Source organism: Chelonoidis abingdonii, chromosome 2 (genome assembly GCF_003597395.2).
Source record: "Chelonoidis abingdonii isolate Lonesome George chromosome 2, CheloAbing_2.0, whole genome shotgun sequence".
Lineage (NCBI taxonomy): Eukaryota > Metazoa > Chordata > Testudines > Testudinidae > Chelonoidis > Chelonoidis abingdonii.
Genome location: NC_133770.1, coordinates 225,772,438 through 225,787,851, shown reverse-complemented (window position 1 = coordinate 225,787,851; position 15,414 = coordinate 225,772,438). Strand labels below are relative to the sequence as shown.

The 15,414-nt window shown below is 45.6% G+C and overlaps 1 protein-coding gene across 1 annotated transcript in view; it reads left to right on the top strand.

Moving 5' to 3' along the window:
• The window catches only part of PRKDC (protein kinase, DNA-activated, catalytic subunit), a 173,793-nt gene that overhangs the window by 133,603 nt on the left and 24,776 nt on the right, over positions 1–15,414 (top strand). Inside the window, exons 68-73 of the mRNA XM_075062025.1 lie at positions 788–899; positions 6,901–7,090; positions 9,391–9,565; positions 9,687–9,877; positions 12,514–12,694; positions 13,395–13,555. Coding sequence (XP_074918126.1) covers positions 788–899; positions 6,901–7,090; positions 9,391–9,565; positions 9,687–9,877; positions 12,514–12,694; positions 13,395–13,555 — 1,010 coding nt within the window. The remainder of the gene's footprint in view (positions 1–787; positions 900–6,900; positions 7,091–9,390; positions 9,566–9,686; positions 9,878–12,513; positions 12,695–13,394; positions 13,556–15,414) is intronic.

Sequence of the window (15,414 nt, the reverse complement as noted above, 5' to 3'; positions counted from 1 at the left end):
TATGTTTTATCTTTTTCTAGCCCTTGCAATGAAATCTTTCCATGATGATTTAAAATAGAAATGATCTCTTTAAAATTGTCAAGAAGGCCAACAGCATATTGGGCTATATTAGTAGGAGCATTGCCAGCAGATCGAGGGAAGTGATTTTTCCCCTCTATTCGGCACTGGTGAGGCCACACCTGGAGTATTGTGTCCAGTTTTGGTCCCCCCACTACAGAAGGGATGTGGACAAATTGGAGAGAGTCCAGTGGAGGGCAACGAAAATGATTAGCGGGTTGGGGCACATAACTTACCAGGAGAGACTGAGAGAACGGGGGTTATTTAGTCTGCAGAAGAGAAGAGAGAGGGGAGATTTGATAGCAGCTTTCAGTGACCTGAAGGGGAGTTCCAAAGAGGATGGAACTTGGCCTTTCTCAGTGGTGGCAGATGACAGAACAAGGAGCAATGGTGTCAAGTTGCAGTGGGGAAGGTCTAGGTTGGATATTAGGAAACACTATTGCACTAGGAGGATGGTTAAGCACTGGAATGGGTTACCTAGGAGGTGATGGAATCTCCATCCTTAGAGGTTTTTAAGGCCAGAGTTGACAAAGCCTTGAGTGGGATGATTTAGTTGGTGTTGGTCCTGCTTTGAGCAGGGTGTTGGACTAGATGACCTCCTGACCTTAAAGCCTGTGGAGGTCTCTTCCAACCCTGATATTCTGTGATTCTAAACATCATAGTTTGACTCCCTCCATTTTCACATTACCTCCATGAAGCCTTTTCTTAAAGTATTTTTAATTAATTTTAGGCAGCTTAGCTTCTCAGGCTTCTCTTAAGAGACTTCTCAGAATTTGGACAAGCAGATATCCAGATGATAAAATGGACCCCATGAACATCTGGGATGACATCATTACAAACCGGTAAGATGAAACACTTGTCTGTTAACTATGAGTGTACATGTTAGATAAGCTTGCTATATTCCTGATGTTGCCTGTAGAAATTCTTGGTTGGAATCCAGCACTTGTGATTCTAAGTTCTATTATGTCTTGCCTTTCAGATGGAACAAATTGTTTTCATATTACTAACATATGGAGAGGAGCAAAGGGCAGACGGGATGGGTAGTTGGATAAGAGGATGTTTTCATATAAATAATGTAGTTAGCAGATTAGACCAATAGCCTAAAGCTTAAAATTGTTTGTCATCCATCAGTAGCTAGGTACACTGTAAGGAAATCAGGATTATAAATTAAAACTTTTGCCAGCCAGCAATCCTCAGCCCAATTCTTCAATCCTTACATATGTTGAGGAGTACGTGGGTGAATAGTCACATTTATCACAATGGGACTACTCACTAAGTGCCCCTCAACATGAGTACAAGTCACAAAAATGGGCCCTCAGTTACCGGATGTCTTTAAACAGCTAGAAGTTTTAACAAGGTTTTATACAAAGAACCCAACCCCGGTCATCACCATGTTCTTCAGGTATTTATGTGACTGTCCTATACTATAACCAAAACGTCTGCTATGCAACAGTTACCTGAAATGGCTGATCCTTGAGAGACTTTCTTTAGACAAGCTCTCAAGAGGCTCAGATGCTTTCTCTAACCTTTTAATTTCTCTCTCCTCCCCATAATATTTCTCCACATCTTCTCCTTTCTCTCAATGGAACTTCACATCACTTTCCTTTCCTCAGGGTATGTCTACACTACGAAATTAAGTTGATTTTTAGAAACCAATTTTATACAGACAATTGCGTATGTCCACACTAAGCACGTTAAGTCAGCGGAGTGCGTCCTCACTACTGTGGCTAGCATCGATTTACAGAATGGTGCACTGTGGGTAACTATCCCACAGTTCCCGCAGTCTCAGCTGCCCATTGGAATTCTGGATTAAGCTCTCAATGCCTGATGGGGCAAAAACATTGTCGTGGGTGGTTTTGGGTACATGTCATCAGGCCCCCTTCCCTCCATGAAAGCAACGGCAGACAATCATTGCTTGCCTTTTTTCCTGGGTTACTCGTGCAGACACCATACCACGGCAAGCATAGAGCCTGCTCAGCTAACCCTTACCGTACGTCTCCTGGGTACTGCTGGCAGATGCAGTACTGCATTGCTACACAGCAGCAGCTCCTTGCCTTTGCGGCAGATGGTGCAGTAGGACTGATAGCTGTCGTACATCTCCTGGGTGCTCCTGGCAGACCTTGATGAGGTCGATCAGGGTGCCTGGACAGACACGGCTATCCTCCTCTTAGAGCACGGAATGGGAGGTCCAAGTCATTCTCTTCAAGTTTCATCTCTTGGAGATTCAGTCCTGCCTAGAATATCATGCGAGCTGGAGGCTTCTGCCTCAGGCTGCTCTCCCAGCTGGAGGCACTGCGTAGTCACTCCTACCCCAGCCTATCCCTTGCTCCCATGGCTCATGAAGCCTGGACAGTAGTAAGAAGCAGTTCAACTATAGGCTGAGCAAGTTTAGAATGGTGGTAGAATGTGCCTTTGGACATTTAAAAGTTTGCTGGCGCTGTTTGCTGACTAGGTCAGACCTCAGTGCAACCAACATTCCCATTGTTATTGCTGCTTGCTTTGTGCTCCATAATATCTGTGAGAGTAAGGGGGAACATTTATGGCAGGGTGGGAGGTTAAGGGAAATAGCCTGGTGTCTGATTTTGAGCAGCCAGACACCAGAGTGATTAGAAGTGCACAACAATGTGCGCTGCACATCAGAGAGGCTTTGAAAATCAGTTTCATGACTGGTCAGACTTCAGTGTGACAGTTGTGTGTGTTTCTCCTTGATGCAAACCCACTCCCTTTCTTGATTTTAATTCCCTGTAAGCCAACCACCCTCCCTCCTTTGAAATAAAGTAACTATTGTTTTGAAACCATGCATTCTTTCTTTATTAATTAAAAAAAAAAAAAGAGAGAGATAACGGACAAGTTATCCCGGGTTGGGTAGAGGAGGAGGGAAGGACAAGGCCACATAGCTTATTGTAGCCACACTAAAAATCAGATTGTTTGAATGACGCCTTCTGTTGCTTGGGCCATCCTCTGGAGTGGAGTGGCTGGGTGCCCGGAGCTTCTCCTATCCCCGCGTTCTTGGGAGTCTGGGTGAGGAGACTATGGAACATGGGGAGGAGGTTATATAGCAGATGCAGCAGGGGTGTGGTCTTCTTGGCTTTCCTACAGCTCCAACAGATACTTCATCATGTCCATTTGCTCCCCCATTAGTCTCAACATCGTGTCCTGCCTCCGCTCTTCGCATTCACTTAATTGTTTCCTGGCCTCTGCCACTGAATGCCTCCATGCATTAAGCTGTGCCCTATCAATGCAGGAGGACTGCATGAGCTCAGAAAGCATGTTATCACAAATGCGTTTTCTTCGCCTTCTACTCTGCAATAACCACAGGGACAGAGACGATAGGGGGAGCGTAAAAACATTCTATGCTCTACGATTCTGGAGGGACTGCATGGTCACCTGTGCTGCTGAGTTTGCTATGCTGACCAAACAGGAAATGAAATTCAGAAGTTCGTGGGGCTTTCCCTGTGTACCTGGCTAATGCATCAGAGTTCAAAGTGCTGTCCAGAGCGGTCACAACGGAGCACTCTGGGATAGCTCCTGGAGCCCAATCCGTTGATTTGTGCCCACAGCACCCCAAATTCGACCCAGCATGGTCGATTTTAGCGCTACTCCCCTTGCCAAGGAGGAGTACAGAAGTTGATTTTTAGAGCCCTTTAAGTCGACGGAACAGGGTTGGTTGTGTGGACTCATTCATTTTAAAATCGACTTAAGGCGACTAAATTTGACCTAACCCCATAGTGTGGACCAGGGCTCAGTCTTTCATCATTACCTCTCTGAGCCAAATAAGCGCCTTAAAATTTGCTGATTATGGAGTCTCAGCAGGCTTGGCAGTGTTTGTTCAAACAGGAGCCAAAACCTCCTAGGCAAAGGAGCTAGCTTAAGTTAGAGGTGAACCAAAACACATTTCATACTTTATACTTTGGGAAAACCTCAAAACTTACAAGCTTTGGGGAGTTGCCAGACTGCTGAAAGCTTGCGGTGGGCTATTAAGATACCCACTTGTGTCTTCTCTTAAATTAGGCTATAAGGCTCTTTGGGACAGGGACTGTATTTCTATGGTGTTTACACAGCACCTAGCACAGAGACAGACTGTGATACCCAGACTCCCATTTAATAACAGTTTATATCAGGAGTCAGCCACCTTTCAGAAGTGGTGTGCCAAGTCTTCATTTATTCACTTCAATTTAAGGTTTTCCATGCCGGTAATTCATCTTAATGTTTTTTAGAAGGTCTCTCTTTATAAGTCTATATATTATATAACTAAACTATTGTCATATGTAAAGTAAACAAGGTTTTCAAAATGTTTAAGCTTCATTTAAAATTAATTTAAAATGCTGATCTTACATCGCCAGCCTGCTCAGCCTGCTGCCGGCCTGGGATTCCGTTCACCTAGACCGGCAGCGGGCTGAGCGGGGCGGGCGCCCAGCTGGCCAGGGGCCGGCGGCCGGGACCCCAGATTGGCAGCGGGCTGAGTGGGTCTGGCGGCCGGGACCCCAGACCGGCGGTGGGCTGAGCAGCTCAGCCTGCTGCCAGTCTGAGGTTCCATTCACTGGCTCCTGCCAGCCAGAATCCTGGCTGCGGCCCCGTTCATCCCGCTGCCAGTCTAGGGTCCTGGCTCTGCCCACACAGAGTGGGTACCTACCCTCTCCCTGGTTCTGGCCCATTCTCTTCCTCTCTGCACTGAGCTGAGGGTGGGGGTGCACTGAGCACAGGGCTGAGGGTGAAGGAGCAGGCTGGGGGTTGGGGTGCAGAGTCTGGCCAGGAGCTAGAATGAGGGAGGGGGCTCAGGATTGGGGCAGCAGGTTTGGGTGTGAAGCACTTACCAGGGCAGCTCCCATTTGGTGTGAGGGGCGCAGGTGGGAATGGGGTGTGTGTGCAGGGGCTCCCATTTGGTGCTCAGGGTGGGGATGTGGGGTTTGCAAGAGTTAGGGCATGGAGTGTGTGGGGGGCTGGGGATGTGTGGGGAGTGCAGAAGTCAGGGCAGGATGTGTGTGAGGAGGGTGCAGGAGTCAGGACAGAGGGCTGGGGGTGTGGGGGGGGATGCAGGAGACAGGGCATGGGGTGTGGGGGGCAGTTAAGGATGGCGGGGTCCCAAGAGGGAGTGGTCAGGGAACAAGGAACAGAGGGCGGTTGGGATGGGTATGTGTGGGAGGTGCCAGAGTGAGGGCTGGGGTCGTGGGCGGGGGGATTGCAGGGGGCTGGGGTGTGAGAGGAGTGCGGGGGTCAGGGCAGAGGGCTGGGGGGTGGGCTGGGATCGGGCTGAGTGGCTCACGGCAGGGGGCTGGAGGGATACGCCCTGATTCCACCCCCCTTCCCCAAGGCCCCACTCCTGCCTCTTCTCCACCTCCTTCCCAGTCTGAGCAGCGAGGGTGCTGTGGCTTCTCTTCTCCCCTCCCTCACAGGGGCCATTGGCGGCAGGGAGGGAGAGGAGATGGGGCATGAAGCAGCACGCTGGGGAAGGGGTGTGGGAGGGGGACGCTTGGCTGCTGGTGGAGCCTGTCCTACAGCAGCAGCCAGCAGGACCAAGCTTGCTTCTGCCTCATTCCCAGCAGACAGAGCGGTAGGCAGGGGGTGGAGAAGAGCAGGCTGGGCCAGGCAGGATTTTTAATGGTTCGGCAGTGGGCTGAATGGGGCCAGCGTCGGCCGCAGCGTGCAATTAAAAATAGGCTCGCGTGCTGTCTTTGGGACATGTGCCCTAGGTTGCCGACCCCTGGTTTACATGGTAAGCAGTCCCATTGAAGTTGATGGGCCTACTTATGGAGTAAGGTACTAGTCACTGTGAGTAAGGATATCTCAGTGGGTCCCTTGATAGTGACTGGAGTCTCAGGGCATTACTGTAATACAACTCTTAAAGGGCACTTATGTAAACCTAAATAAGGTTTGCAGTTGGGTCAAAGTTAGACATGAAATATAGGCTAGTGCTAGAGCTGGTCAGGATTTTTCCAGTGAAACAGAGTTTCACTGGGAAATGCCGATTTACTGAACCTGAAGTGTGTCACAGCAGCATCTCTGATTTGACAAACTTTAATTGAATCACAGGCAGGTTTCCAAGGGAACTCTGCTTGGTTTCATGGAAGGCAGCTGGGGAGCCTGGGCTTCTAGGGTCCATGGCTCTGGGCAGCTCCACCATGCAGACTGCTCCCAGGTCAACTGGCTCCCAGGACCCACCCACTTGAAAGACTTGGAGCCAGCAGGCCCAGATGTCTGGAAGTTCTGCAGCCCCCAGTCAGGGGTGTGCACATAGTGGGGCTGCCCTGGACCCCCAGAGGCTGGGAACCCTGGCAGTTGCTGACTGTAATTGACATGATTCTTGTCAGCTTCACCACTGCTCTTTGAAATACTGCAATTGTCCATGAATCCCAAGTTTCAGTCAGCTCTAGCTGGTATTTATAGTTTATAAGCCAGTCAACATGTTTCTTACAGTTATGCTGGCATCAGGGCAAGGGCTATAGGTTTGTCTTGGTACATTTAGGGTACTATTCTAGTAAAAATGTAATTATGAACATTTTCTAGCACCTAAACTTCATAGTCTCCAATAAAAATCCTAAGCCAGTAGCTAGGATTAAAAAATGAAATATGTGTAAGGGACACCATTTCAAAACCTAGGGGTACTCATTAAGTCAGTCCACCCTGGTTGTGACTGTTAATTCTATTAGTTGAATATGCCTACTGCTTACTGAAAAGGATCCCAATCACTAATAATGACACGAGTCAGTGATTGAAGCCGCTTAGCCATATTTACCAGTGGGAAATACGGCAGCATTGAATATAGATCAAGGAGAGGAAGGGTTGAAATCACCTGGGTGCTTCCCACTGTATATTAATATCTTATTTACTTCCACCATTGTGCAGGTGTTTCTTTCTTGGAAAAATTCAGGAGAAACTGCCTAAAATCCAGGCTGATGATAGTATGGAGGTGGATGGAAGAGGAGATGTTGGTGACAAAATGGAAACAGATATGCAGGAAGAAGACATTCATTCAATGATTAGAAGCTGCAAATTTAACATGAAAATGAAGATGATAGAGAGTGCCCGGAAACAGGTGATTCTTCACTGTCTGATAGTGCTTGATTCATCAAAAAAACTATTTAGCTATTAGAACTGGAAAAGACAGATTAGGTTATCCAGGTCATACTGCTGCCAATACAGGATTTCCCCCACCAGTATGTTCTTGAATGCCTGGGGAAGCCTGGTTCCTTTTCTACTGAACTGTAGATGACTACTGTTAATTAACAACTTTTCTAAAATTTGCTATTTCAGGAAATGTGCCCAAAGGGCTCTTTTTGCTCACCAGATGCTCCTGGTACTTTCCAGAACAGATAAATAAAACATCAGAAATGTTATAGTTGTGGGCCGGTGGGGGGCGTGTCTGTGCAAGTAAAAGTAGCATAATGTGTCACATTTTAAAGCTCTTTAATTTCATCCATTTGTATTTCTAACAACATTCTTTGATTTGTAAATTTACTAGCACATAAGATAAATGTTCTGTATAAAACAATACAGACCAAACTGAGATTGAACCAATATCACTTACCTTGCCCCACTCGCTAACACTGAAACACTTTGTTTCTTCTTGTATAACATTAATAGCTATTGTGGCCAATGTTTGTCTAAAGTTAGCAACGAGGGGCTAGATTCACAAAGGGACTGAGGCATTGTGATACTCCATGCCTAACTTCTAGGTACCTAGAAAATAACTGAGATTCACGAAGCCTGAGCTAAGTTCTCAGGCAGCCTATATGATGAATGGAGTGAGATAAGCACCTAAAAATAGGATTCACAAAAGCTAGCATGCTAGGATGCTCCCTGCCTAAGCTAGCCAATGGGAGATGCTAAGGCAAATGGAGAGTGTCTCAAACCCCAACCCTCTCAGAGAGTACAGCATCTAAGTCTGGACTGCTGGGAGGTGCCTTCCTCTACTTGAGAGTCTCAGCTGCAAACCCTCTCTTGGAGTTAGGCACTTACGTCATTTTTGCAAGGCGCCAGGTGTAGGGGGAGAAGGAGGGGCTCTCATAACTTTTAGCCCAGTGGCTAGAGCACTCCCGTGGGATGTGGCTGACCCCAGGTTCAAGCTCTTCCCCCCTGACCCCCATCCTCCCCCACTCTTGAAGGGGAGAAGGGATCTGAACAGAGAGAGAAGGGATCTGCCACCACCTCTCAGGCAAGTGCTGTAACCATTGGGCTATGGGATATTGTTATGTGGGACTCTGTCAGTCTTTCCTTTTGAAGCTTTTCCTCTCTGGAAAAATAATTAGTCATTAGAGTAGGGAGACTTGATCCTGAGACTCCCACATCCTGGGTGAGTGCTCAAACCACCAGGCTCTCTCTCGCTTTCCGGCCTAATGACTCTCTTTAATTATTTATCCACAATGGAACTGCTTCTACAGGAGAGACTGAGGGAGGGCCACATCAGAATATTCTGTACCTAATGATTGGGGCCCTCACTTGCCAAGCTCTTGAACTGGTTTTCCATGTTCCATATGAATATCATAAAGACTGAGCTAAGTCCCATTGTCTGTTTTGTGTGAGCTTACCTGTGGGGCTGAATCCAGCAGGCAAGCGCTGAGCCTGTTTACCAGCTCAGGCCCGGTATGCAAGTTAGGTGGAGGAACACCTGTTTTTCCCCAGGTTGTGCATTGCACTGGGGTTTAGGTGTCCAGATGTCTAGAATGGAGCAGAGGTTCTCATACGCAGAGGCAGAAACACAGGTGCCTAGGGAACTTTTACGGCAAAAAATTAGGCATCAAGTGAGTTAAACATCTACAGGATTCAGCAGCAGTTGAGCTGTGGGAGTTTTGTTAATACCAGTGGTGTCTGATCCTGGTATCTAGGCACCAAAAGTAGAAGTTAGGCACCTAAATCCTTTCTGAATCTAACCCTAAGTGACCTGTTCCTCAGAAGTGCTGAATACCCAAAGTCTCCATTGAGGTCAGTGGGAGTTATGGTACTCAGTACCTCTGAAAGTCAAACTACTTATTAATGGGTCTAAAGATAGATTTAGAGACCTAATTTTAGATATCAGGTTGGAAAATGTTGACATGGTGACCTCTGTATTTTAAGTAGGATATGAGTTAAAAATGACTAGAGATAGATTGATAAAAATAAAAAAATACACAAACAAATACTTCCATTAGCGCACGCCTGTTTTTCATACTGAGCCCACCTGGCATTGAAGCCCGTCACACTTCGCTGGAATTTCCGGGACCTTTCTTTATATACTTTGTGAATCCTGTAATGGCTCTTGCAAAATCCCTAGATCTTTTCATTTGCTGCAAACAGTAGTTTATTTCCCCTTCTTCTAATGCATTATTAAAAATTCCCTGTTTTGATCTGTTAATGTAGAACAGCTTCTCAGTTGCCATGAAGCTTCTGAAGGATCTGCACAGAGAGTCTAAAACCAGAGAAGACTGGCTCTTGAGATGGAATCACAGCTATTGCCGCTTTAGCCATAGTCGCAGTCAGAGCCAGAATGGTCCTGAACAAATGCTCACTGTGTTGAAAACCATCTCTTTACTGGGTAATCATTTTATCTATTCATACTCCATTGATGCAGAACCCATGCTATGGATTCTCTTCCTATTTGTAATGGGAATCCATTTTACTGCCAAATGATCAACTTTATTTCTGAATTCCAACAGATGAGAGCAAATCTGACTACCTGAGTAAGAACATAATGGCCTTCCGCAACCAAAACCTTCTGTTGGGTACCACTTACTATATTTTGGCCAGTGCCCTTAGCAAAGATCCAGGATGTCTTGAAAAAATTGAGGACGAAAAAGCTAGAAAAGTCCTGATGCTTTCTGGAGAGAGGCCTGAAAATTCTGAGAAGGTAAATGAGAAGGGAAAGGAGCTTCTTACTCATAACTGTAGATTGCTAATTTTGTTATGTACTTCATTAACTCAGTTACATTAAGCCCATGTTACTACAGTAAACCCATGCTAGTACTCTCTGCTGCTAGCACTGATTTCTCCAATGAGCTGCAGCTGTGAGAGTAGTGCTGCAGCTGCTGTTAGTCTGACCTGGACCCCGCATAGTCAGTCATGGGCTCCTGCCCCTGGACAGTCTCGTCCCACTCACTGCTGGAGAGGAGGTTCCAGGCCCCGAACTCCCACCAAAATGGTAAAGTAAAACTTGTGGAAGCAGGTTTGAATCTGCTGTGTCCAGAGCCTCCATGATTGTGCTAATGTTTGTCCCTGCCGACATCTTACATGGAGGAAGGATGTCTGTCCAAGAGCATGTGCATGCACAAGGGCAAGAAGGGTGTGGGAGCAGAGACCAGCCTGATAGTTGGATGGGTGGTGCTCTTCGATATCCATGCTAACATCAGGCAGGTCTGGGCGCATGAATCTCCCATGAAGATCGTCACTTCCTAATATTGATATAGCTAATATTCTATTTATTTTAATGATTGCTTAGTCATTTTAATGATCAGCCACAGTTAGGAGTGAAAAAAAGTAAAATTTGTCCCATTGTCCTTTGCCTTAATTGAGCAGGAGTACAATATAAAGAGCACACAATTGGAGACCCTACCAGATCTTCAAATGTATGTATTCAGAGTTGTTCAAGATGCCCCGAACTGAAGTTATGTCTTTCAAAGGGATCGAAATGGAGAGTTAAACTGCATATATCAATTTATATCTGCTGATCTTGATAGCTACCCTCTATTAAGAGCCTTGGGAGTAACTACAGTCAGAATGAACAAACACTGTTACTTGTCTCTCTAGGAGCAAGTGCAATCTGTAAATGAACAGTGTCAATACAACAGGGACAAAAATTAGTATAAATATTTCATAAAGGAAGTTAAAAATTATTGTGCTAGTTACTCTGCCAGAATGAATGACAACATTCTTTATAATGAGCAGTTGAAAAGTGAGCATGAAATCTCTTCTCTTCTATAGCACCTTTCACTGTGATCCTTAAAAACTAGGAAAGATCAGATTATTTGAGAGACCTCCAGAAAGATACTGCAGGAAGTGGTGTCTGTAATTTTGTGGATTATTCTGTTCCCTCTGAGTCAGTATTTAACCAGTGTCCCAGCATGGTGGTAGAGGGCACTCTACTGCCTTCTGGATGAGATACCAAACTGAGATAACATGGTACCTTCTGCAAGACCTAAAGGTGTTAACACTTGTCTCCTGACCAAATTCCAACTTCAGTAATTTCCCTTTGCCTACATAAAATTCACAATGTGTGTTGTTTTTTTGTTTATATTTTGATTCCCTCCCTCCCCGAAAACAAATAAGGGAAGAACAGAAAAGATGAAAGAATGGAAAGGAAGGGAAAGGAAGTGGGAGTAGGGCGGAGAAAGCAGAGTGACATCTCGGTTTCCATCCACTAGGGATTAATCAAACATTTTTCAAAAGTTAGACCAAGTCTTTTGAAGTTTGTCTGAGGTAAGTCCCTTTCTCCACATTGTTAACTGCCAGGTCAGCCAAGTTGCTGAGCCAAGCTTCTGTCCCTGGCCACAGTCCGCTCTTTCAGCTAAGGTAATATGAATCATTGTGCTACAGGCACAGCTCTAGAAAACCAAGCTTTCCATGAGTTGTTGAGTTTCCAAGATAATGGGATATATCACGAAATACAGTTCTAGGAAGTGATTTTGAAGGAGATGCCTGTTATCATATTAATCCTCCCGCCTGCTTCTAGCCAAAAGGATTATATCCTGGGACTGTCCCAAAAAAATTCACAATGTAGTTTATATGGGATACAGTATTTTTCACTTGCTGTTCCTAAACTGTTGGGTGGTATAGCTGAATACTGCTAAACAGCTGGCACATTTCGGAGGTGATAGCATTGGTAAATGACGGAATCTGTATGCAGAGTTTAGATAAGTTTGTTTGTAAAATGCTTTGTAAATTATTTCTTCCATTAAGTACATTGTACTAGAGAAATCTGGGATGACTACATTGTGCCTCAATTCTCATAACAGAAGAAACACAATTTGTATATAAATAAAGGTTTAAAACTAGAGCTGGGCAAAGAGCTTTTTAACAAAACAAACAAAAATCCCCCACTTATTCTCATGAACATTCATTCAAACTAAAAAACTTAATTTTCTTCAACTGTGTTTGTGTCTCTTTCATTTTAACTGTTTGCAAATAGTCTGAATGAGTTTACTGGCTTGGAAATACCAAATTGTAGAGAATATTCACAGAAAGTGAATTTTAAACTAGTAAATGTGACTTGCATTGGAAGCCCCAATCTAAGACTTATGCCTGTCCAGACAGGGAACAGAACTAATACCATATGATCTGTGTATCCAATACAGCTCAAATTTCAAATATTGAATACTTGCAGCCAAGAAAGATCTACCGATCAAGAACTGTTCCTATAAAGTATTTAACAAATACATGCTCAGTCTTCATTTGCAAACAGAAAAAGAACTAAATTTGTTGAATATTCACCATGAACTATTTGCTGAACTCTCCTTATTATTGTGGCTTCCACTTATGGTTGAATTTCAGGTGATAGCAGGTCTGAACAAGAAGGCTTTCCAGTACTTCAGCACTGCAGTGAGGAAGGCTGAAGAAGAAGTGCAGTCTCACTCTATGGAGCACGTAGACCTGACTGGAGTCATAGATGCTTACATGACTTTGGTTGATTTCTGTGACAAGCATCTCCGTAAAGAGGAGGAAGGTTCATCTGGTGAGTCAGAAATTAAAATATTCTTCTCATCCTGCTGTTATGCAAATTTCAGATGAAGAGTGCAAATAGAGAGCATTCAAGTGCGGGGACTAGAGTGGGCCATTTAAAAAGAAAATATTATTGTACGTGGAAGAATTTATAAGAAGTGGTGTTTAATAGCAAGCAACTCCCTCCTGTTGTGGAAGATTTACCTAAAATACATCAGGTTTCATCCTGCTCCTGAAATCTCAGCAGGTTATATGGCTTGGATTTAAATGTAAACAGATTGTCCTCAACTTTGATGTTGTTTACATCCTTTTTGTTCTTTCTGACAGTTCCTTCTGGCTTCACCATTAGTGAGTCATGAGGTCTCCATCTTACTGGTGGGATATGCATCCTATCCAGCAGATGCTCCTCTTGTTCATTCCCAGACCACAACAATGTTGTGTATAAAATGGGCAAGATACTAGTGATGACGCAGCCTCCTGATAAAAGCTAATGCTTACAATCCAAGAATACACGTACTAGTGGTGTGTGCAGTTCAAACAAGTCTTCAAATGGGAAACAGAACAAAGTAAAAAACAAAAAAAAGTTAAAATTCTCTACAGAGCACCAAGAAAGCAGATAATACAATTAAAAGTAAACATGAATGTTGTATATGATCAAAGGGATGAAAAAAAGATGGTGTTTCTGATAATTTTTGTTTAACGTTTCTTGGCAGATGTCAGTGCTCTGGATCTGCAGACATTCCCAGCCATTGTAGTGGAGAAAATGATAAAGGCTTTAAAACTGAATTCCAGAGATGCCAGGCTAAAATTTCCTAGGCTGCTGCAAATAATAGAAAGGTATCCAGCAGAGACACTGGGCCTAATGGCACGAGAGGTTAGTTACTTCCATTCCTGGGACAGCAAAGTTGATTGTGAACCAAATATTTATTGAACAGAATCCCTTTATTTCAAGTTGAATTTTGGATTATTGTGTAAATCTGTATGTTAGTTTAATGGGATGTGTGGGGGTTTTTTTGTTTGATTTTTGCTTGGGGTGGCCAGAGCTAGTCCTGGGGGGAAGAGGCAGTGGGGAAAGAAAAGAGATGATATAGGATGGGGGAATGGGATATGAGACAGTGTGGAGAAGAAAGGGGATGGGGTGGGGAGAGGAAAGAAAAGAGGATGACTGAGAGTGCTGTCCCCAGGAGGGAGTGCTACTTCCTTGCCTCTGGGTGTCTGTCTGGAGAGATATGGGGGCACGTCTCTCCCCACTAGTCACTGCTATGTGTCGCCTCCGGGAGGAGTGAGCATACTCCAGGCTGCAGTGTGCCCTGGGCTGCCTGCAGCAGACAGCAACTGCCTGCCCATCCCCTACTGGCCATTTCCAGACCCTTTATTTCAGCGGTTCTCAACCCACGGGCCGCATGCAGCCCGATTTAGCACACAGCTGCAGCCTTGCTCAGCTGTGATCTAAAGGCCTTGGGCTCCCTTCTGCTTGGCCCCACACAACAGGGTTCCAGCAGAGTCCAAGCTCAGGGTCCTGGCTGCTGCCTGGCCCCCTGCAGCGGGGTCCAGGCAGCCAGCTGCCACCCAGCCCTGCACAGCGGGTGCATGGTCCAGGGTTGGCGTCCTGGCTTCCCCTTGGCCCCACACAGCGGGGGTTGGGGTCCTGGTGCAGCAGGGTCTGGGGTCCCTGACCCACACCCAGCTCCTAGCCCCACTCTGGGGAGGGGTCTCTGGGCGGAGGGCGCTGAGCATAGGGGTTTGTGGGGGAGTTAGGTGGGGGGCACTGTAGTTCTCGACCTGAGGCCCGGCTAACACTTGAGCCGCATATGCAGCCCACAATGATAAATAGGTTGAGAACCACTGGACTAGGGGGCTGCACACTTTACTTCAATCAGCCAAGTGCTTTGCACACACGAGGGGCTTCTTGCATCCCTTCGTTTTTTCCCCACAAGTTTCCCATCCCTGACTTTCAAGGACTCCTTGTAACCCTTTTCCTCCATGCCAGGGGCTCAGTATGATACCCTACCTTTCTCCCTATGCCAGGCCTCTCCCGTGACATCTTCCCCTCCACCCTTGTGACTGGTTATCTTAAGCTTGGTGTACACTGAAAAGTTCTCCACAAACTCCTGATGCACACAATTATGCGGATCTAACCCCCCAGTGTAGACGTAGCTGTGTTTGATGGAAGAATGTGTCCATTGACAGAATCAAACTTTTTCCAGGAAGGTGGTGCTCTTACCCCACTGAGAATAACCTCCTCCATTGATGCAGGCTGTGTCTGCATGAAAAATTTATGCTGGCATAGCTGTGCTGGTATAGTTTCTGCATTTGTTAGCACAGGCTTGTTTCAACCCCACTTTTTTTAAACTGAATTTATATGCTAGTGCTTACAGATTGGGGGGCAGTGCATTGATATGGGGTATCCTGAGAAGGCATCATAGGAACAGAATAGCAGCTTGGCTGTCCCCACTGAGCTGGGAATGTATCTGTGGAAGCCAAGACTGGAAGTCTACACCTAAAACTTAGGTCAACCTAGCTGTATCGCTTAAGGCTATGAAAAATTTTGCACCTTGTGCAACATAGTTAGCTCAGCCTTACCCTAATAGGCTCAAGTATGTTGATGGAAAAAATTCTTCCACTGACCTAGCTACCACCTCTCGTGGATTAACTACACTGACGGAAATTACCCTTCCGTCTGTGTAGAAAGCATCAATACTACAGAGGCTATTGTGGCACAACTGCAGCACC